Raw genomic sequence first — 25,045 nt, forward strand, 5'->3', positions numbered from 1 at the left:
GACAGAACTGGTCTCTGCCCCTGCTACTGAATCACTTAACCTCTGTGTATCTCAGTTTCCCCCATCTGTAAAATGGAGATAATAGTAAACTTCCTAACCTTCCCAAATCAGTTTCACTTGTCATTTGAGAATCTCAAAGTGCAAATATTATGGAGAATGATTATTAGCATTACTGAAGTTATTCAGAGAGAGAGACACACACACACACACATCCATCCATATATGGCAATAATATCCATGTGGTAAATTGTAGAATCATATGAAGAATGAATTTATCATGTACCTTTGATAGCTTCCCCAGTACTCCACCCACAGGATTGGCCAACATGAGTCTGAGAAGGAGCCAGAATTTACCAATGTACATTGCCAAAGGGCCACAGTAATATGTCAGCAGCCCCTATCACCTGCCCGCCCAACGGCAGCCCCGCCAATCAGCACTTCACCACCGCACCTCCCGATCAGCTGTTTCGTGGCATGCAGGAAGCTCGGGTGTGGGGGAGGAGCGAGGGCACAGCAGGCTCAGGGAAGGGGGGGGGAAGGAGTGGAGTGGGGGCAGGGCCTGTGGCAGAGCAGCAAGCACCCCCCAGCACATTGGAAAGTTGGCGCCTGTAGCTCCAGCCTGGAGTTGGTGCCTATACAAGGAGCCACATATTAACTTCTGAAGAGCCGCATGTGGCTCCGGAGCCACAGGTTGGCCACCCCTGCACTAATCCATCCCCCGTAGGACTTAACATCCCAGCCCCAAACAGCTGGCATTCATTTTTTGTTTTGTTTTGTTTTAAATTAACTTGCCAGTGTGCTGCTTCTCTTCCAAATTTATGCTAGCCAAGGTGGGAGATGGTTAGATTCAGTTCGGCCTTAATTACAGCTTTTATTTACAGATAAAAATTTCATGACTTTAACATTTGATATCATATGACCATGCAGGGCTGGAAACAGGAGATCTCCATTTGAGGACCTAGCACTTGCTTCTTGCCCTGCAAGATCCTGAGATATCAGACATTAAAGCTGTTGCATTGTTAGGGTATCGAAAAACAATTCTAGCTCATTTTTTGAGGTTTCTGCATCCTGCAGTTAGAGTGATGGTACCTGAGGCAGGACACAAAACAATCCTATTAAATATTTAAAAACTCCAAAACAGCCTTAAAATATTATTTTAGCAGCATATGGCATATACAGAATAAATGACGGTGTGGGATGGAATCAAGGGTTGAATGTCACTCATTTAGGATAATCTCACTCACTTGTGAGTTACATGTCCATCCCCAACTCAAGCCTTTGTACCATACATTTCCTATATTCTCTGTCCCCTCCCACACACACATCACTACATATAAATAACGAGACACTCACACAGATGGTTGAACAACTCCAAAAGTCTGCCTAAGGCCAGAATTGCTTTCAACTACACCTCTACCCTGATATAACGCTGTCCTCGGGAGCCAAAAAATTGTATGGCTTTATAGGTGAAACCGCGTTATATCGAACTTGCTTTGATCCGCTGGAGTGCGCAGCCCTGCGCGCCCCGCTCCGCCCACCCTCCCCCGAGCACTGCTTTATCGCGTTATATCCGAATTCGTGTTATGTTGGGTCACGTTATATTGGGGTAGAAATGTAGTTTATATTGGCCATGCATTTGTAACACTGAGTAGTTGATTAACTATTAGCCTCTTGATTTGATTCTGTAAAATTTGCGAAGTAATGCAATGACATTTTTAAACACAGCACGCTTTGTCTTCCTGATTGAAGAATTTCATTTCTCCTGGATCTCTACATATTTCACTGGTATTTATCTACAGTTTTCCACATGCACTTTTCTTTATCATTACACTCATTCTAGGCTATGGAACATTATATTTAAATATCGTTCAGCCAAAGCAGGTGAGTTTGAACAGAGGCAGAGCATGTCTCACTAGTCGACGATTTTTTTGAACAAAAACATCTCATTGGCTTTCTCAGTCTCAAACTACCTGACAAAAATCTGCTGTTTAGTCATGGACATTGTTAAGGTCTGATCCAAACCACTGAGGTCAATGAAAAGAACTCTTTTGGCTTCAATCAGCTTTTGGATCAGATCATTAGTGGGCCATTTCTTTTGGCAGGTGAGCAGCCTCATTAGAGTTGGGCAACATAACAACAGAAACTGAATGGGTGAAACCTTTTGCTTCAGTATGTGCCTGGTTCTGCACCATGGAAGTCACCATTCAATTTGGTGTGTAGGATCAATCCCTATATCTGAGGAAAGGGCTCCCCCACCCTGTCCTTTAAAGTTACTGCTTTCTTAGCTTTAAGCATAATTGTCATATAAAATGGCACAGAGGCAGTCTCTAAGGTGCCACAAGTACTCCTGTTCTTCTTTTTGCGGATACAGACTAACACGGCTGCTACTCTGAAACAGAGGCAACATAGTTATTGTCCCAGCCCCCAAATGCTCAGATTAACAACAACAACAACAAAAAGCAACAGGAAACTGAATTGGATGATTAGAGAGTTCAACAAACTACATAAATGCTAACATTGAGATGCCCAGCCAGTTCTGGTGAGTAACAGTAATGCCTAATTGGCCATGTTCTGCACATGGAAGGCATCACAACAGCCTGTTCCTGAAGGGATGGGTACCAGGTGGAGCAGTGCAGTAAGGAGAGGGTTGCCTTTGAGAGAAAAAACAGCCAAGTTGATGATTGTGTTGGTTTCATAGAACGCTGCCAGATTGATACTTTAGCTACTGCTGGCTCCTCAGGACAGTGTTATCTTCAGGTTATAGCAGGTAACTGGCAGTCAGAACTCCTGGGATCTGTTCCTGGCTCTGTTACGGACTTGCTGTGTAACCTTATGCATGACACTTAATCTCTCTGTTTTAGTTTCCCCATTTGTAAAATAGATGCAACAATATTTACCTGCTTCACAAGGTTGTTGTGAAGCTTAATTAATTAATATCTGTAAAGGGCTTTGAGGCTTTCAGATGGAAGGTGCTATAGAAGTGAAAAGAAAATAGCTGCAAGAAATAGAACAGCATTTTTGCTTACAAATATCCTATCTTTTTGTTCAGTAAACTGTCACCCCTCCTCCATTGGAGAAATTAGGCACAATGACATTTTTTTCTACAAATTTGGGGGGAATTAGCTCTGGCTCTTTTATAGTAGGCCACCTTTTGATACTATCGTTTTGCATTATATTGCTTCCTAGACCTACCAGCTGCTTATCTTGATTTCTGTACATTGTGGCATTATGAGGAATACTCTGCAGCAGACTATTAAAGAAACAAAATCTTTAAGCCCTGAATGGTACACAATGATGGCATCTAATGAACTAAACACTCAGGAGAAAAATTTGGGGGTCTTTGCAGACAGCTGAATGGAAACATTTCCTCTTTGACAATAGTTATTAAAGAAATCCAGCAAGAAGTTGCTTTGTATTAAGAAAGGAATAGAGACTAATAATGAAAATATGACATTATATAAATGGATATTTTGCCCTCACCTGAACTACTTTATTCAGTTCTGGCCACCCAGCCTCAAACATAACATAGTAAGTATGGAGGGTTGAAAAACTGACAATGAAAATTATTTGAATAATAGGAAGGCTTCCACATGTGGCGAGACTAATAAGATTCTTTGAAGAAAAGGAGCGTGACATGATTGAGGTGCATAAAATAATGAATGGTACAGAGAAGGTCACTCATATGATTCTATTTACCCTTCTGTATGGTAAGAGATCAGGAGTCACCCAATGAAATTAAAAAGCCACAACTTTAGCACTGCTAAAAAGAGTATTTTTTAAAAAAACAATGCATAATGGTCCTAAGGAACTCACTTCCACAAATATTATTGAGGGGAGGAGGTCAATGGGATTCAGAAGAAGATTAGACAGGCATCTGACTACTAGGATATAAATGTGTAAGGGCTACAAATCCTCAAGCTTCAGATCATAAGTCAATCTCTACTAAGTCCCTGGGGTTAGGAAAAAACATCCCCAGTGGGCATGTTAGTGAATAAACAAGTGCATGTGCCATAGTAGACTTAATTATGCAGAGGCATTCAGGTTTTAAAGCAGATAGCAAATATATCAGAAGAACTTCCCTTTTTCATCATGCAAAGGGAATTGCCTGCACATTTTATACCACGTTCAGGAAGAAAGAAGACATCGTCCACTGATATGCAACAAACAAGTTGGATTCGCATTGCAAGAAGAGAAATGCTGTAACACAGTCAGCACAGGCCAGGGCTTTCTGATGCCTTCCACACCACTGCATCCGTATTCTCTGTATTAGGTCCTACTGCATACTCTAGGGTGATTGGACATATTTGGAATGTTCACACGCCAATGCTAGGGCAACTCCAGTACCCTGAAAAAATTATCTACCTATGCAGAAGATCATGCTCTGTAGCATTTTGGAAAACAAAGCTAGCTATACCTAATATTTTGACAGAAATGCCATATCAAGAACAGCTTGCTCTTAAATAAATATTGATTTTGTAACATGCCCACAGTCAGCACAAGAAGGGATCTTCTCCCAGCACTCCTCAGCACCACATACAGATATCTAACATGCTCACCCCACTGCTTTGCAGCAAGTAGCTAGGTTTTACATTTCCGAGTTAGCAAATTGCTTCTTGGGTCACAGTTTGTGTGTGTAAACAACCCAAATGCCTTCTTGCAAGGCAAAAATTCCAGTTAGAATTCAGGATCCTGATATTCCTTCTCAGACTTCTGGTTCAAAATTTTATTATGAATACTGACTTGTAGACCCTATAGCCAATATTGAAAAACAAATAAAAACCCCTTCACTTGGGAGAATGCATTCAGTTCTGGACATTGTCTACACATTTTGTCTTTTAGATCACTGGTTCAGGGGCCAGTGTTTGGAAATATTTACTGTCCTAAAGAATAAGTGCTAGATTGCCAAAGAGCTTCTAGATACCATACCTTAAAAATCATGCCACTCTGGTTATACTTTTGTTTTTTATTTCCATTTGAATTCCCAATTGATTTCAACAGCTGATATCACACAAAGATTCATGTTTTAAATCTCTTTAAAACTAGGATGAGAAAAAGATTTTTTTTAAGATATAAATCCCTGGGGCTTCTACTTGTCCTTGGGTTCTAGATACTGTGGTAGCAGCTAAATTCAGGTCAGATTTCAAGTGGGAGAACAAAAGCAAGATGATAGTGAGCATGACTTCATTTTAATGCCTGATATCTCTCAACCTTCCAGGAAGCGGAACAAATGCTTTATACTATTAGAAAGCCAGGACTCCTTGTTTTCCAATCATGACTCGTTTGAATCAGCATTGGTGTCGATCCATATAGATCTGACATACCGGCCCATAAAGACAATTTCAACCTTTCTGTACAACGCTGGGGGGGCTGGGGAGTGGAGGACATCATGCATCTGAAGTCTCCTAAGGCTGTTACAACAAGCTCCATGGTCTGGGAGGTAACAGGAAAGCTACAGATCTGAAGACCTTGCACTGCAGGTTGGCCAGATCACAGTGCCATGGAGAGTAGCAACTTTCATTCCCTGCTGGAGGCTTCCACAAAGTTGCATGGGAGAATGTGTGTCTGGCTCCCTTAGAAGGTAATCAGAAGACCTATCAAGTATCTGTGGAGGAAGGAACATTAAGCCTGATGTCTGGGGCCTTATACCACTTTCCAGAGGGCTATTTCAACCACAGGTTCTATTTATAGCCACATACAGAGATTTCTCAATGTTGTGTCCCCAGGCTTCCTTCTCACTAGCCACATAGCTGACTGGAAACAATTGGACAACAACTTCCTTCAGCCATCACGGTGGGTTTCAATCTTAATCCTCCTCAATTGCAACACTGGTGAGACAACACAATACAGAATGCAAGAGAGGGACTGATACATGGTTCCCAACAGAAATTTGTTTCTTTTTAGGCCTGGGCCTAAGAAGCTGACAAAGCCTACCAGACCCAAACCTCACAGTTCTCTAATCGGGCAAATACATATTTATTTTAAGGGGATGGGAATAAAATGCTGCCTTTCTGCCCTGTAGTTGACTTACGGTAAGATATGCTTCATATTTGAGACCAAATACAAACTGACACTCGTTATTGTTTCTATGATTATTCACAGGGATAGAGAGAATCCCAAATTCAGGCCTCTTTTTATGAATGGAAAAATATTTAGGGGTTGTGGTGGATAATTAGCTGAACATGAACTCCCAACATGACGCTGTGGTCAAAAGAGCTAATGGAACCCTGGGATCCATAAATAGGGGAATCTCAAGTAGGAGCAAAGAGGTCATTTAACCTCTGTATTTGGCACTGAAGCAACAGTTGCTGGAATACTGTGTCCAGTTCTGGTTTCTACAGTTCAAGAAGGATGTTGAGAAATTGGAGATGGTTCAGAGAAGAGCCAGGAGAATGATTAAAGGATTAGAAAAGATGACTTATAGTGATAGACTCAAGGAGCTGAATCCATTTAGTTTAACAAAGAAAGATTAAAGAGTGACTTGATTAAGTATCCACATGGGGAATATTTAATAATGGGCTCCTCAATCTAGCAGAGAAAGGTATAACATGATCTAATGAAAGCTAGCCAAATTCAGTCTGGGAATACATTTTTGACAGTGAGGATAACCAGTAGAACAATTTACTAAGGGTCATGGTGGATTCTCCATCACTGACAATTTTTAAATCAAAATTGGATTGTCTAAAAGAGCTGTTCTAAAAATTATTTTGGGGAAGTTCTGTGGCTTGTATTACACAGGAGGTCCAACTAGATGATCACAATGGCCCTTACTGGCCTTGGAGTCTATGAGTTGACCTTTTGTATGAAGCAAAAGCAAGCCAAAGGAAAACCAAGTCTTACTCAGCCACTCCTCTATTTACATTTTGTCAAATTACTTCAGAAAAGGGACCTGAGAACTAGGATCTAACGGAAACAAACATCTTGATAACCAGCAGCTATTTTTTTTTTTATTTCTAATGGTGCTTTGGTTAGCATCATCAGGAAGTTCATGGCCCAATCATAAATAACCAGTAGTGAATAGATTATGCTAAAATATTGACCATTCACTTTCCTTTAAAAACAAAAAATGCTTATAATCTTTAAAGTATTCCATCTAAAAAGTCACTACATTTATAGATGTACTAATACAGCATGCCTGAACTGACAAACAGCCTGGCTTTGTGAACCTAACACTAGAAGTATCCATCCCCACCATCTCTACATTTTTGTTCTTCAAATAGTGCCACCTGGTGTATATTGCAAGTATCTAATCTATCTGAAATTAATTCAGAGACTAAGGGCTTGTCTTCACTAACCGCCTGGATCGGCGGGTAGAAATCGATCTCTCGGGGATCGATTTATTGCGTCTTGTTGGGACGCGATAATCGATCCCCGAATCGACGCGCGTACTCCGCCAGCCCAGGTAGGAGTAAGCGCCATTGACGGGGGAGCCGCGGCGGTCCATTTGCCGCTGTCCTCACAGCAGGGTAAGTCGGATCAGATACGTCGAATTCAGCTATGCTATTCCCGTAGCTGAATTTGCGTATCTGAAATCGATTCCTGCTCCCCCCCCCCCCCCCGTAGTGTAAACGTAGCCTAAGCATTCAGATTATTCTTCAGGAATTAAAAGAAACACTGCAAAGGTTGAACTCTGGATTCTAATTAATGGCAAAATATTTAAAATGCATGTTCCAAATAACTGGCCATGAGAGGACTTTTCTAAATTTTAGGTTGGGGGGATGGGGAGGAAAAACAAGGACAGATCTCCAGCTAGGCATCAAAGTTCAGACCCACTCTGGCACCAAGAAACTAGTTTTGCGAAGGTAGTCAAACAGGACCACATTTTGAGAAGTAACCGCTAATCCTGCATTCTCAAAACAGCACATGCATCTTTTTGTACATACAAAAGCCATATTCCTGTAGGAAAAGAGACATTTGGAAATGATGCAATTGTGCATCTAGCTACCTGCTGATTTCTGTGCACAAATAGCCACTTTCAAAATACCCGTTTTACTCACACATGCAGATATATATAACCAAGTCTTGGGACCATGTAAAAATTAGGCCAATTCTGTCAGGGAGCTAGGTACAGTTTCTGAGTCTCTGCCTTAGCCATGGCACAGGTTAGCTGCAGGGGTTAATGGCATAAGAACACTGCTGGATTGCGGGCAGCAAGTGACCTCTAAAAACTGACCACCTACATGCTAGAGTCCTGGGTATACACATTATTTTAGGTGTATTGGAATTAGAATTTATACACCCCCCCCCCCCAAAGCAAACACACAAATAAAATAAACTCTGTTTTGATTCTCCCTTTTCTTTCACCCCACTTCTACTGTTTGGGGTAGATCCTAAACTGTAGCCAATATACAGTATAGCTGAACAGGAGTTGGAGGGCAAAGGTCATTCCACTCCAGCATAATTTAGAGCACAATCTTGTAGCTGCTTATGACCCCAACTTGGTCTGTTCACTTGTTGAGACGTAGGCAGAAAGTTTGGCCTATATGTGAGAACAGACAGTATTTCCAAGACAGATTAGCATAATTAAAAGATGGGAGAAAGTGCTCCTCATTTTAATAAGATACTCCTGGTAGAGAAATCTAAGCAATCTCCTAGCATATTCTTGGTGGAAGAGCACAGCAAAGAAGTCAGGGAGTTCCCAGGCAATCTCAGGCCAGTCAAGACATGATGTGACAAGGTTTCCTATGAAATATAAACATTTCAATGATGCATGAAACATCTGGATTTATCTGTAACACTGATATATTTAGAGATACCAAAATGCAGCAAAGTTAAGACTGTTAAAAAAGTAAAGTAATTCATTCTGACTAATTGCAAAAATTTATATGTATATAAAAAGGAAATATTTTCAACCATCAATATGCCCTAACTAACAAGTCTCCAGGAGTTTTGACTAGAGAACGGTTCACAGCATTTACAACTGTTAAAAGTACTTCTCACTGTGTAGCTGGAAACAGCAAATCTTCAGATGGCAAAATATACAAGATGCCTTTTGGTTTTGCTTGCAAACTCTGGGGGTTTGACACTCCACTGATTTTACCTCAGTAGAGGTATTAAAATGGAGATTCAGGAAGTTAAAATGGGAAGTTTGGTGCTTCTATTCTTTGGCAAAACCGGCCTCCATTTGCATTGAAAACTAAGGGTGCCTCCATTTGCCAAGCAAACCATAAAAACTCGCACAATTCATATTCTTTTGATCAATACATTACAAACATGAAGTGCCCTTGAGAGAAATCTACAAACCTCAGCTGGGCTATCTTACCAAGACCTCAAAATAGAACTTCAGGGATGCATAACCCTTGTACTGGCCCTCTGCACAGTGCTGGATTTCACCCACAATGCACACTTTGATAGACAGCACTTGCTATGGAAATCTGCCCCATTCCGTTCATATCTTAACACCTACACAGTGTGTGTTGAGGCCACTCTCCTCCATAAATCACTGCCTAAATGATCTGGATGACCAGGCAGGGCAAGATCCTCAGCCAATGTAAGTCAGCACAGCTCTGTTATATTAAAAGGAACTAAGCTGACTTGCATCAGAGGGGTAGCCATGTTAGTCTGAATCTGTAAAAAGCAACAGAGGGTCCTGTGGCACCTTTAAGACTAACAGAAGTATTAGAGCATAAGCTTTCGTGGGTGAATGCCCACTTCATCAGCTGCAAGCTGACTTGCATTAGCTGAGGACCTGGCCCACACAGTGCAGCCTCCCTTTACTCAGAACTGTGGTAAGAAGTGCAAATAATCAGATCACAATTACTGAATATGCACCAAAGGTGTTTTTTCAAATCCTCCTCAATCTGCGTAATCAAATCCAATTTTCACCACGATGCTCAAAGGCTCAACTACTTTATGAGGGCTATTTTCTTCAGAAAATGTCTTTCTAGCCTTAGCCCATTTTGATATTTAATTTGCTAAGTAATAAAATTTAAAAAGTTTTTTGTTATAAAGGTAATGTTTCCACCCTGCTGTACCCTGAATCTCAAAATTGGCAGATTTGTTTGTCCTCATATTTTTAATAAAATAATTAAAAATATATCTTTCAGAAACAGAGGCCTAAAAACTGGGAAGTTAGTGTTTCCACAAAACAGGCTCCCCTCCCCACATTTGATTTTAAAGGAAGTTGCTACAGTTGTTCGATGCTGATAATGAAAATGCAATTGAAAGGAGAATGGTGAAAGAAAAACACATAAGAGATTGCAATTTTGCATGCTCAAAAGTGTTTAAGTAAACAAAACAAACCAACAAAAACCTGCGTAGAGGAAATGGAACAGGGAAGAAGTTCAATTTTCTTTTTATGCAAACATAATTCTTGGGTTGGCTTTATGAATTACTTCTCAAAACAAGCAATTACATTATTATTTGCACATAAATTAGTATCAAGCACTGCTATTTAGCAGAGCAATGTTAAATTACAAGGACTTATTCAAATACCTGGCAGGCCTTCAGATTTATTTTTTCAGTGATAGTACAATAATTCCCTACCTCAAATCTGTCTGTAATGTACTTCACCAGCTACTCTGCAGCAACACATTGATTGCCTTTCATATCTTTTTCCTTGTAGCTGAAATCAAGATGCAATACCAAATCCCTAATATTGCCAGTCAGCACTGTATTGACTTATCACACTTTCATCATGTTTCCCCTAGTTCCATCGCTGAGTAATGGTGCATCACATGGTGTCACATTGGGTTAGTGCGTATGAACATTGGCAAGATGAAAGATGACATGAACATGCTCAGTGCAAAACAGTAAACATATAGGGACACATCAAATGTTAAGAACCTTTTGATTAAATATGACTTTTCCAAATTGAACGGTGAACATCTACTCACAAGAAATCAAAGTGGAGAACAGTGCAATTAATAATTAGAATGTATTGAAGGTTGTTTCATGCATAGATACATTCCTACAGGTATACAAATATTTTAAGTCCAGATGCCTAATATTTGTCTAAAAATGTATGTCTCCACAGTTACCCGTTTGTATACACAATCACCGTTGGTATACAAATGCTTGTTTGCATGCATGTGGATTTTGCTCATTTTGAGCATACGTATTTTGTTTAGGGATCCTTATGTGAAAATATGGCCCTTCTAGTCTATTTGCTTACCCGGTCTCAATCAATATGTCAAATAAAGTGTTTTAACATTATCAGAGCTTCTGAAAGGATAAATTACAGTAGTAGGTCCAAATAGTACACTTGTGCAGTGTACTTTTGTGGACATAGGGCCAAATTCTGTGCTAGAATAAATGGGCACAGATAGATTTACTTCAATAGGTTTTGCTCATTTAGAAATGTAATGCGCCATCACTGATATTCTTTTTCCTGGTGGTTCTGAAAATATTAACCATTCCCCATCTCCATTTCAACACTGGTACGAGTATTGTGTTTCTATAGTCCTTAGAAACTCCAGTGCTGCTGAGAAGATGAGTTCAGCGTGAAGAAATCCCCAAAACTCGCATGGAATCTAAGCGGCATATTTTTAAATATTAAAGTGACACTGGAGTTCAGTTAATAAAACAACTCATTATAAGCACTAAATTGTAGAATACATTTTCAGCTTCAGATGCATAACTGCAGCCTCTCTATGCTGCTGTGGAAAACACATTAAGGTTATTCATTGGGGTTGAGTACCTGAAGGAGAAGGCTGTCCTTTTACTACTCCATTTTTAGTTTTTTCTTCAGAATTCATTACTTCCTTGTAGATCAGTTCTGTGAGAGACAATTGATGCAGTTATGAAAGTAGCTAGTTCTTGTGCCCATGAACAACTTAATGCTATAAACTGCTAAATCAGTCACTCTCTCCCCCACCAATTATCCCTCTCTCCCCCCCCCCCCCCAATCCTTGTTCCTGCTGCTGGAGCCATTCAGGCAGATTTGGCATGTCCTCTGTCACTTTAGTAACAGTGAAAGGAACAGACTGTTGTAACTGAGCTCACATTCCACGTCTGGCACTGCAAAATAGACTTTAGCACAGCAAACTCGGTGTGCTGAATTAAAGTAACATAAGACTCTTCTTTCTGTGTACCAAAATTAAGACACAAACACACTAGGGAGTTTTAAAACATTTATGCAATGCATTATAATGATTTAATACTGGCCGCATGGGCCAGTCTTTAAAACATACGAACTGGGAATGAAGCTAAACCTTTCCAGATGATTATGTAATAAAAGAATGCAAGCATTAAACCAACATTTTTCCATGCCCTCTTGCTGCCTATGTAACCATTTCCCATTTGTTTTTGCTGGTTTCTTTTTATTTCTCACACTTAGCCCTCTTTTCTCCTACCTGAGAGGAAGAGAGTTTAAGAGCATTCTACCAGCCTTCCACAATCTCATTTTGCTTACTTGATCTTTAGCAAGTCTTTCTGCTCTATCTGTCTAAGTTTGCTTTGTGTGTGTGTGTGTGTGTGTGTGTGTGTGTGTGTGTGTGTGTGTGCGCGCGTGCGCTTTTTAGACATACACCTCTACCCCGATATAATGCTGTCCTCGGGAGCCAAAAAAAGCTTACCGCATTATAGGTGAAACCGTGTTATATCAAACTTGCTTTGATCCACCGGAGTGCGCAGCCCCACCCCCCCGGAGTGCTGCTTTACCGCGTTCTATCTGAATTCATGTTCTATCGGGTCGTGTTCTATCGGGGTACAGGTGTATATAGGAGAGTATAATAGCTAAGCTGTTTTAACGTTGCATTATCCAGAAATAGGGCTGGCACAATGACTTTAATGCTGTTTATCATGGGCCAGATTCTGACACGTTACCCCTGTTGAATAGTACCTTATTCCCCAAATAGTGTCCTTGACTTCATTGAGTATCAGAATCTGGCCCTATGGTCTTTGCTAAACAGTACCTGGTGTATCAGGCAATAAGTTCTATAATGTAGGCCTATTTCTGTCATCCTTACTCATGTCACACAAGTAGCCCCCATGAAATCAATGCATCTATTCACACAGTAAGGCACTACTCAATATAAGTAAAGATAACAAAATTAGGCCCATGATGAGCAATGCCATGTGGTTTCAAATGAATATGGAAATCCTTTCCATTTCCTGCCCTGAATGGTTGTATAGTGTGTGTTAAAACAACTGTGACTCTCCAAACCCGAGACGGCTGTATTTCAGCACCGAATGGACTGAATCCTAGGGTTGGTTAAATTTGTAGAGCATCCTTTGGGATGAAATTCGCCTGTATCCAGTGGGACCAACTTATGGCTTTCTGTACCCCTTTAAACCCTATTTAAGGCCTTGTGCTGGTCCCTTGCATAGGGCAGAAATTTCACCCTATAGAACTATCATCATCAGTCTCTGACCTACTGTAAAATAGAATTTGTTCACAGATCAAATATACTACTTATTGGTGTTGTTTTTAAATCCTTTGGAGACTACAGGTGTAACTCTAGAAGCCTCTTCTATATTTACCAACAAAGTATCAGTACACAGGGCTAAACTGACTTCAAAGAAGTTATTCTGGATTTGTACTGCTACATCTGAGAGCAGATTTGGTTCATATACCATATATCTTTAAAATGGGATTACCTTTCCATTCCTCAATCGTATGTTCTCTTTCATCCAGCTGTTTATCATATATCTGAGGAGGAGGCTGTAGAGTAGAAACAAAGATCGGTCAACAGGCTATTCCTTTATATTAGTAAGTAAATACATAGTAAGAATTTCTGAATGTTTTTATATTCGATCATTAAAGCGATAAAATTCCTGGAAATCAGCAGCTCACATAAAAGAACCAGTCTGCTTGTTCTCTCACTTCACCCCGCACCCGTAGTAAGTACCCCTGCAGTTGAATAATATATCCTGAAAGCCATGCCATACTGCCCTGCAACGTTATTCAAATAATCAACACTGGCAGGAATGACGTTGCAGCATCAGCCAAAATCTGCATTCCTGATGCTGGAATGTTTAACCAGAATACAGTGTTTAAAGGCAAGGCTTCAGGAATTCAGCCAAAAGCAGAGAAGTATTAACCGGGAGGGGTCCAGTTGGCAACAGACCTGCCTTACCTATGGACTCCACATTTTGATTTATCTGAGAGGCATTCAGGTATGCTGAAAGGCAGCATGGTTTAATAGTTACAGCATGAGACCGGGAACCAGGAGCTTTTGAACTTTACTCTTGGCTCCCTTGATGGCCTTGGCAAAGTCATTTGACCTCTCTGCCTCATCTTCCCATCTGTAAAATGGGATGAATAGTACTCACCTGCCTGACCTGAGTGTTGCGCGGGTTAATTACTGAATGCCATGAAGATGTAAAGTCTGATAAAAATGTGAAATGTTATCTGAGATTTTTCAAACCCAGTTAGCAGATTTTATCTGCAAACCAAGATGACTTTAGGAAAGTCACACTTTTTTCCCCTCTTCTCATTGTCTGTGTGTGCCCAATCCCACTTCCCCAGGAAGAGAGAGGTTGCCCACGAGGATTCTGCAAATTGGTAGGGTATTCAGTTTCCAAGCACCACATTAAACGGTGAATTCATAATCTCCAGTCATTATACAGTCAAAATTGTCAGTCTTGTGTAAATCTCCTTCCCCAGGCAGAACAATTTGGCCCTGGGGAGGGAGAGTTAGCCAGCCGTGTAAGTACTGCTGGCCTTTTCAACAGAGATTGCATCTCCAGCATCAGCTTCCATGGCTGCAGAGCCCAAGTAGATCATGGGCTCTGCACGGCTGGTTCTGCACAGCTGATGCCTCTGGGCCCATGATTTGTCCATGATGTGAATTCCCTACCATCTTCATTCCATACCCCAGTGTAGATATGTAAGAATAATGGATTGTTTGGTTTGCTGACAAGTCCCCTTTTCCCACCAATAAAAATATATAATGGTTTGGGCTCAACCTGAAAATGTATTTTTTAAATTTTTCAGCACATAAAAATTAATTTCAGATTGAATAAATGTTTCATTATGACAGAAATCAAAAAGTTTTGCTTTGATTTCAACCATGTAAAAATTGATCTTTTAAAAATCAAATTAAAGAAAATTTCAAAATAGTCATTTTGTTTCAAATGTGTCAGAATGAAACACTTCAATTTGTCAGATTTTTTTTTTAAAGTTTGTGGGATTCCCCCAAAAAACAAATTTGGCAAAACACAAATTCACAAAATATTTCAGTGTCACCAAATCTGCATTTTTTTTTTTTTTTTTTGCCAAAAAATGTTTTGGCTGAATAATTAGACCAGCTCTACTCCAATGGTCTAGAAAAACAAAGAAAGCAATCATAAGAAATCCATGAGAATTATCAATGTGATGCATCTAGTCTGGATTTGATTCACACATTCATCCAGCATTCTTGCCACATGTATCTTTCTAAAGAAACAAGGGCTGGATTTGGGATATTTAAAATGGCTGCTGCCACACAGTAGAAGCTGTTTTAACTATAACCCAACCAGCCCAACTAATCCCTCTTACTCCACACTCCTCCTGCCTGGTAGTTTCACCTTATAGAGGCTTTTTTAATTGCTGAGATCCTCTCCTGCCTCCCTTTCTGATCCCAAACACTGTCTCCCACCAAATCCTTCTTAACACCCTGCCTGCCCCAAATGCTCCCCCATTATAGAACTCTCCTGCCAATCTCCCTGACAACAACGACAACTTCCCAGGGACCTTCTTTCTCTTCTCTTCCTTTCTGCTGTGGCACTTTTCATCACTCTCCTCAGCCTCAAGGACCCTCTCCCCTTCAATATGTGAAATCCATCCTCAGAATCAAAGAGGCCAGATACACAGGGTGCAATGACTCCCAACACTATGGAACTGCGAGATTAATAACCATTGTACGCCATCAGATACAGGTTGTGCTGTCTAGCATCTGTAGTGCAGTATAGGTAGTGGGTAAAATAGATACCCTTTCATCCCCAAGCTCTCTCTAACACATGTTCAGTTGTAATTCACTGAGAAAGCAGAGCTTTGCTGCAAACACCTAGGGAAGGATGAATCTGTTGGATGAATTCACCAGGAACAGGAACAGCACCCCACCTAAAGCCACAAGTGGCTGTGGCAGAGGCCCAGTGTCCCAACTTGGACAGCTGCTGGGGTTGCAATTGGTTGGGTCAGTGGATCCATGAGCTGACTGGATTTTCCCCCAATAAGCTAGAAGAGAGACCATGGGTGCAAGGGAAGTTCCTTTAATTCCTTCTTGCAGCCTACTCAATATCATACTTTTCTAAGTAATGTAGCAGTACCAGTCTTCTCGACTAGCTGATGATCTACTATGAATTGGGTCCAATCCCAACCTGCTGCTGACCCCATTGCCTCCCTTTATCAAGGTTCTTAGGATCATCAATATAGAGCCCAGGATGAGCTGGGAGAATGGGCATCCTTGTTCATCAATACCTCCAGGAGTTTCCAGGTGCATCACGGGAAGGCGACCATTGTGTTCCTATCAGGACTATCCAGTACCAACCACACAGTCACTGCGTTCATGATATCTGGTTAACTAGAGAGTGAAATTTTCCTCACAGGATTTTGAGACCATCATTCCAACAGAGGCTCTGCTTGCAGCAGAAGCAGCTGTGGGTGTCAAAGGAAAGTACGGCAGAGTGACCACTGTGGAGGTGCAGGAGCAGGTGAGTGCAATAGAAGGGACCATCTACTGTACGGGTGCTCCTCATGCACAATGGCCCAATCCAAAGCCCACTGGAGGCAATGAAAGATTAACTTCAAAAGATTTTGATTAGGGCTAGAGGTCAGAGAAACTCCTGTATCTTTGTTCTATCATAGACGAAGACCTGCATCTCCAGGTCTGGTTAGTCAGGGCAGGTAACGAGAGCTAGCTGCTTGGAGGCCACTGAAGAGGTGACTGTGGCAGGGAGAGATCCTTAAGCAACTCACACAGCTTCTCTACAAGTGACAGCTGCATTTACTGCAAGGCTGTGGGTGGGAGATGAGCTTTGCAACCGTAACTCTGTCCCCTCATGCATATGTATTATGATACGTGTTTGTTGTTCGTATATTTCTCAAATAGTCTAAAACAGACAAACATACAGTGTAACATCAGATAATGCTCCTAATTTAGATACATGTGAGTCATATTTTCTATTACTGGGTTTGTGCCAGAGGAACAGAGTCCATGGAAGTCTTTTCTACTCGAAGAGCCATTGCCTTATCTGCTGCATGCCACACAGTATACACAGTGAATGATTCAACAGCAGTGCCTTTTTCAATGGACACTTGAAGCCTTCCCTCATTCAGTGCGCTTTACTCCATGGTATATACTTCGTGCGCTTTACTCCATGGTCTGAAGGAATGCCTAACATAGTGAATGCTAATGGGAAGGGGGTAGGTTTAGCAGATAAAATAAAAAAAGAACAAGTTAAAAATCACTTAGAAAAGTTAGATGCCTGCAAGTCACCAGGGCCTGATGAAATGCATCCTAGAATACTCAAGGAGTTAATAGAGGAGGTATCTGAGCCTCTAGCTATTATCTTTGGAAAATCATGGGAGACGGGAGAGATTCCAGAAGACTGGAAAAGGGCAAATATAGTGCCCATCTATAAAAAGGGAAATAAACACAACCCAGGAAACTACAGACCAGTTAGTTTAACTTCTGTGCCAGGGAAGATAATGGAGCAAGTAGTTAAGGAAATCATCTGCAAACACTTGGAAGGTGGTAAGGTGATAGGGAACAGCCAGCATGGATTTGTAAAGAACAAATCATGTCAAACCAATCTGATAGCTTTCTTCGATAGGATAACGAGTCTTGTGGATAAGGGAGAAGCTGTGGATGTGGTATACCTAGACTTTAGTAAGGCATTTGATACGGTCTCGCATGATATTCTTATCGATAAACTAGGCAAATATGATTTAGATGGGGCTACTATAAGGTGGGTGCATAACTGGCTGGATAACCATACTCAGAGAGTTGTTATTAATGGTTGCCAATCCTGCTGGAAAGGCATAACGAGTGGGGTTCCGCAGGGCTCTGTTTAGGGACCGGCTCTGTTCAAATATCTTCATTAATGACTTAGATATTGGCATAGGAAGTACGCTTATTAAGTTTGCGGATGATACCAAACTGGGAGGGATTGCAACTGCTTTGGAGGACAGGGTCATAATTCAAAATGATCTGGACAAATTGGAGAAATGGTCTGAGTTAAACAGGATGAAGTTTAACAAAGACAAATGCAAAGTGCTCCACTTAGGAAGAAAAAATCAGTTTCACACATACAGCATGGGAAGAGACTGTCTAGGAAGGAGTACGGCAGAAAGGGATATAGGGGTTATAGTGGACCACAAGCTAAATATGAGTCAACAGTGTGATGCTGTGGCAAAAAAAAAAAAGCAAGCATGATTCTGGGATGTATTAACAGGTGTGTTGTGAGCAAGACACGAGAAGTCATTCTTCTCTACTCTGCTCTGGTTAGGCCTCAGCTGGAGTATTGTGTCCAGTTCTGGGCACCGCATTTCAAGAAAGATGTGGAGAAATTGGAGAGGGTCCAGAGAAGAGCAACAAGAATGATTAAAGGTCTGGAGAACATGACCTATGAAGGACGGCTGAAAGAACTGGGTTTGTTTAGTTTGGAAAAGAGAAGACTGAGAGGGGACATGATAGCAGTTTTCAGGTATCAAAAAGGGTGTCATAAGGAGGAGGGAGAAAACTTGTTCACCTTACCCTCTAAGGATAGAACAAGAAGCAATGGGCTTAAACTGCAGCAATGGAGGACCTGGTTGGACATTAGGAAAAAGTTCCTAACTGTCAGGGTGGTTAAACACTGGAATAAATTGCATAGGGAGGTTGTGGAATCCATCTCTGGAGATATTTAAGAGTAGGTTAGATAAATGTCTATCAGGGATGGTCTAGACAATATTTGGTCCTGCCATGTGGGCAGGGGACTGGACTCGATGACCTCTCAAGGTCCCTTCCAGTCCTAGAATCTATGAATCTATATGAAGCAAGGCTTTTACAGGATTGCCAGTTCTACATGCAGGTACGCCGAAGCCATACTTCAGGAGAGTTGTCCGTGACCTGAGGTGAGGTCTGAAGTACCTAAACAGATTTGGTTGTGGTCTGTGAGGAGGCCACAATGCCTCAAGGAGGTTGCCAGGTTGGAGCCTAAGCCACATGGTGAAGGGGGAAACAGTGTCTTGGCAGCTTTGGCTCTGACCCGCAACGAGGCTCTGCTGTCTCAGCAGGTCATGAGTGCAGATCAGATAAGAGCTTTTGACTATATGGAATGATGTTATTGTTAATAAAATCATGACCTTTGTTTTCCACACAAACACATCTCTGTCCCTTATTACAGCCTGGCCTGGAGCAGCTAATCACCCTGAAGCTGGTGCTAGATTCAGCCAAAGCCACTGAAATCCCTGCTGGAGACATCTTTTTCTGCTGATCATGGCATTGTGAAGCTCACTACTCAACCTAAGAATGAGAATTCTAGCCTCGTCAGTGACAACGGGAATGCTGTGAACCAGGGTCCTCCAGATCAGCACGCCTGACAGACTGTCGCTCAGCCAGCCTGCCAGCCCTAGAGCATGCATTCTCTAATGAGGAAGTGCGGAGAGCACATGGGGAGAAGAGACAGACAAGGAAACCCTCGAGGTCTAGGAATTCACACAAGAGCTACAGCGGCTTTCTGCTTCATTAAGCAGCTGGCTCTAGGTTTTGGGTGGTGGTTGCAGGGGGATACATTTGCCTGAGCTGTAGTATGAATCACACCAGCAGAACTATTGTGTCTCTGTCAGAGAGACCGGAGCAAAGCAGAGAAGAGAAATTGGGAGAGAATATCCTATGCTTATCTTCCTTTCTAAAGAGCTCTGGGGAACAGCTTGCAAAGAACACAGGCAGTGGTTAAAATAGATTGTAACAGGCAGGGAAGCTCTTCCCATGCCATCCAAGGAGAAGGAGGAGTGATGCTCCCCCTGGTGAGGGGAGACAGAGGGGACTCTCCCTCTGTTTTAAAGCATGGAATTAAGGAGTAAAAAGGAAGGATGTTCTCAAGCACATTATCTGTCCCACCTCCTCATACAATCAACATATCTCTTGCTAATGTCTCTGCTAATCTACACCATGATGTCTCAAGCAGGTAGCTTTAGTTAATGTAAGAGGCTACAAGAATGGCAGCAGTAATTATTTTACAGATCAACACACTCTGGGAATTGAAATATTTTGGGGGGATCAGGCACAACCTAATCTAACCCACAATCAAATACCTATTTAGCTAGCAAGGTAGTCAAACATAAGTGACTAAACTCCAGATTTCACACTACTAGGGTTTCAGATACTCCAGCCGGTTCACCTGTTCCAATGCTGTATCAGCAGTTACATTACTAACCTCTATTTTTAGAATTTTAGAACTCTGCTATAAAATTTAGCTCTTGGCAGAAACTTGGCTAATATTCAGCGTGATGATAAAATATTAAGCTTGTGATTCCCATTAGCATTAGTGGGAATCACATGTGAATCCCTGATCATTATGCAGAACTTTTACTCTACAATCTGCATAGTGTCTGCAGCGTATGGGTGAATTCAACGGGGCTACATAGGGGTGCTGGGCTCTGCCCATGGGAATTCCATTTGTAGGATCTTGCCCTAAGAATGAAAACTATGGGCCAGATTGTAGAGTGGCCACATGTAGAGTAACACATTTACTCCAAAAATGGCCTCCTTCATTTCAGTGGGACTGCAAGGGGGAGGGGTTTGCAGAAGGCATACAGGGAGTTAAAACACCCAGCTAAGTCAATGCTTAGCATGATGATCAGGGATTTGTCCATGTGATTCGCACTAATGCTAATGGGAATCATGTAGCTTAATAATAATAATAATAATAATGATAATCACTCTGAAAATTAGTTACCCCGGGCTGCCAAATTTATGCTGAGCTAAATTTTATTGCTGAGTTCTAAAAATAGAGGTTAATAATGTTAGTGCTGACAGAGCACTGCAACAGATAGAGCAGCTGTAGTATCTGGGACCCTAGCAGAGTGTGAAATGGGTACCTGAGTGTGAACCTTTGTGCCTTTCATAATCTGCCCCTAAGGTACTATTCAGTGTCAGTAAGGGCTTATTTAGACACAATATTTATAGCAATTTAACTATATTGGTTTAGAAACCAATCCAGTTAAATTGGGGCAACTCTTCAGTGTGTGCAGTTATACATGTATAAAGGTGCTTATAAATAAGCCATACTGATATAAGTACCTTTATGCCAGCATCCCTGTGTCCACATTAGGGGGTTACACCACTTCCACTGTATCAATTTCTAAACAGATATAGTTAAATTGGTACAAACACTGAGTGCAGACCAGCCCTAAAGATGGCAGCATCTAGCTTTATTTAGAATAGCCATTTTCTCCCCCAAATGGGTTGATTTTTAAGATGTAAAACTGGCAACGACGACGAAGAATGGAATCTATTTTGGGTGGTGCAGGTTTTTGGTTTTGTTGATGTACATGTATACAACAAATAGTAGTTTGGTTTGGTTGGTTGACTTTTAGTTTTTGGTTTTACATTTTATTAAAAATTATGCATTTTAAAATAGTTTAACTGTGTATTCAATTTTCCTTGCCTTTAAAAACAATTTCTACAAAAGAGAATAAAAAACCTAGACATTTATCTTCTCACATCATTTAAGCAACTTTTTTTTCTATACATGATGTACCTAACGTGATGAGATACACAAACAGGAGACAACTGTATCCAATAAATACCTTTTTTAAGTCTGGTGAGCAGAAAACACTCCACTATGGAAAAAAATGAAAGGAAAGTTAATAAACACCAAGTTTAAGCAGGTACCCAGATGCTAGTGAACTCTCCCTTCCCTACCACATCCAACTGAGTGTAGTCATAGTTACAGCTGGTAAGGGGACAGGAAAAAGACTGAGACTAACAGCCCTTTCCTCCTACTTAGCCAAATTCTGCCCTCACTGGGATGACGCCCGTGACTCTATAGAGTTAATACCAGCACAGTAAAGCTCTTGGGATTGACTGGAACAAGCCCTGGCACTGCAGTTGTTCACAGGATCAGGCAATCTGGTTTGGAAGCTATAGAGCCCTGTGCTGGGCAACTATAAATCTATCATTATGTGAATACTGGAGGCCGGGGAGGCTCAAAAAATGAATGGCGTGAGGTTCAACAATCTGTTGAATGGTTTGGCTTCTCATAAAGGGGTGCAAAATAAAAATTCCTTTTCATTTTGCAACATTTCAAGTTGTGATTATTATTATTTTTTGAAGTCTTAAAATGTACCACTAGTGAAAGGTGCTAGAGTGAGACCCTCGGAGAACTGAATTCCCTTATTGAGCCACAGAACAAATGTACAGGGGCAATGTCAGTGCATGTTTCCTGATGCTACCCAGCCAACGTTCCTGGATTGGGATGAACCCTCCCTGTAGGTCACAGGGCAGAGGAGTACAATATCCCTCAGAAATCTACCAGCAATTTGTCTGGCTAAAAAGGCTTTTTGCAATTATAATAAAAGGGAAAGAAGAGAGGGAGGGAAAACAGGAACATTTCTATGGCAGAATGTAACTCAGATGCTGATGAACAAGTGACCTAACTCTCACCTCCCCTGTTCAAAACAACTTCTAAAGCCAAGGATACATAAAATCCCACTAGACATCAAGCAGACCAAACCAAAAGCTGCATTATAGCACACCAGCAGAAGTGTTTTGAAAGTCAAAGCTAGTGTGCAGTCACTCAGATGGCAAATGAAACCAGCAGCTCTGAAGAACACAGAAATATACCTTCTTCATGAATAATTTAAACACATCAGGTTAAAACACACTCAGGCAGACAGCATCTGATAAAAACTAGGGAACACACAAAAAACCGAATACCAGATTTGGGGCTTTATCATGGAGAATATAAGTACAAGATGAAGAACCTATAGCATACAAAAGATATCTGTACAGATGAAAACAATGTTTTGAGTGAGGTGTTTGCCAAAGACAGAATGGGCCAGTGGAGAAATAATATGCAACTATGGAGATATTATGATAAGGTACAATAAACAGAATACCCTAGCTGTGGATGAAATAGAGGCAAGAATAATATTTTCATCTGGTAGAAAAAAATATAGCAGTCTGAGAAGAATACAAGAAATGTATGCTGTTTATTCATGATGGTTATAGTACAAATGTTGAAGACAAATTAACTACCATAAAAATTAAAGTAATATAATGATATATGCTTAAAATTAGAAGTGAAACTAATACACCTATTCCACTGAACACATGGGAAAGATGGTCTTGGGGCAGAGAAATGGAAGTTAAGTGATTTGGATTCTAATTCTGGGTCTGCAATGGATTTCCTGTAACCTTAGGAACTCGCTTTACCTCTTTGAGCTTTGGTTTCCCCAATCATAAAATGGGTGCAATGCTACCTACCTCAGAGGGATGCCATGAGACTTATTTATGCCTATCAGTGCTTTTTGGAGGAATGGGTTATATCTGTGCAGAGTATTATTGTGGGGCCTGATCGGGCAGACCTTACACCCCCTCATATCCCAACTTCAGTGGGAGTTTAGGGTGCACAAGGAGGATAGAACTGTTTACGTAGGCCAGTGAAACTCCTGTTTCAATCCCAAATCATCTATTGAGTCAGATGAAATCTTACAATGGTTCTGGTCCAGATTTTGGCCAACACTCAGGCTCCTCATGAAGCATGACACACTAAGGACTGAGTAGTTAAATTAAAGTTCAGCTCATGTCTGTCATCACAAGGTGATCTTAGTTCCTATACTAATATAGGATAGAAGGATATGTCCACCAATGGCTATTAGCCAGGATTGGCAGGGATGCAAAGCCATGCTCTGAAGTGTCCCTAGCCTCTATTTGCCAGAAGCTGGGAATGGGCGATGGAGGATGGATCACTTGATGATTCCCTGTTCTGTTCATTCCCTCTGAAGCACCTGGCATTGGCCACTGTCAGGAAATAGGATACTGGGCTAGATGGAGCATTAGTCTGACCAAGTTCTTATGTTCACACCACCTCATCATTAAAATATAAGATCTAATCTCCATTAGCTGTAAAACATACATCAATATTACACCAATCTTACTGCTGGGGAAACTGCCCTTGTATCTATTCATGTATACTGCCACATACTGAAGGCAGGGGAAAAAACAGCAAGCGAATTAAGTGTTTGACTGGCAGGAATTTTCCACATTGTGAATATTACAGGAAAAATGCTCCCACCATTTACCTAGAGGACAGAAAAAAATTGATACTTGAGACTGTCAATGGGGATTTAGGTGTTCAATTAAAAACAGTTGAAATATTACCAATGTCAGCATCAATGCAGGTTACCTTTATGTTACGGAGATTGGAAAGACCTATGTTGTTTTGATCCTATCACTGGAGCACAGACAAAACTTGATTCAGTCTAAGGGAATTTTGATTTTGAATGTGTTTGTGCATGTATGGTAAACCAATTTCTAAACCACTAGGGTGATACCTTCATGGGGGGAGGGCAGATTACTCCCACAGCTGCCTATTGTGAGGGTTTCTTGCCCCTTCCTCTGGAGCTTTCAGTGCTGGACACTGTAAGAGACAGAATGTTGGACTAGATGGAGCATCTAGTATGGTAATTCCTAAATTCCTGTGTTCTACACACATTCACATACACACGTGCACACACACACACAGATTATCTGTGGGAGGGGGAAATGCTTATTTTAATCAAAGTTTGGTTGTGAATATAAATGACTCTAATAAAGGATAGGGTGATTCAAATCAGTTTCAAAATAACTTGGAACACTTCGTATTGGCTGATTCTGTGACGCTACCTACAGAAGTACTGTAACCATTTTGATGGAGTCGGAACCAGGATCCAAAAGTGGTAATAAGTTAGAACTAAGAGTCTATCTAAGTTGGCATGACTTTAGAAACTAAGATCCAGCCCACCCACACAGATATTCCACAAAATCTATGGCTCAGGAACTGTGTTAAACTTGTTCCTAAACATCAGCAAAACAATTTTGCTACAGAACTACTGGATGTTGAGAAGTCTGGTTGGCCTTTTTGGTTTGTTTTCTGCACAGAGTTCCATGGGAGAGCCAAACTGCTATGTGACCTTAACTGTAAGTGAACAGCACTT

The 25,045-nt window shown here is 41.1% G+C and overlaps 1 protein-coding gene across 8 annotated transcripts in view; it reads right to left on the bottom strand.

Moving 5' to 3' along the window:
• MAPK10 (mitogen-activated protein kinase 10) overlaps nucleotides 1-25,045 on the bottom strand; it is a 267,071-nt gene that overhangs the window by 2,794 nt on the left and 239,232 nt on the right. For 7 of the 8 annotated variants that reach the window (XM_054029914.1, XM_054029915.1, XM_054029919.1 and 4 more), the window contains 3 exons: nucleotides 21,656-21,688; nucleotides 13,537-13,600; nucleotides 11,636-11,713 (listed from right to left, as the gene is read on the bottom strand). In XM_054029914.1, the coding sequence (XP_053885889.1) occupies nucleotides 11,636-11,713; nucleotides 13,537-13,600; nucleotides 21,656-21,688 (175 nt within the window). The remainder of the gene's footprint in view (nucleotides 1-11,635; nucleotides 11,714-13,536; nucleotides 13,601-21,655; nucleotides 21,689-25,045) is intronic. The other variant, XM_054029918.1, reaches the window with a different exon arrangement.

Source organism: Malaclemys terrapin, chromosome 5, assembly GCF_027887155.1.
Source record: "Malaclemys terrapin pileata isolate rMalTer1 chromosome 5, rMalTer1.hap1, whole genome shotgun sequence".
NCBI lineage: Eukaryota > Metazoa > Chordata > Testudines > Emydidae > Malaclemys > Malaclemys terrapin.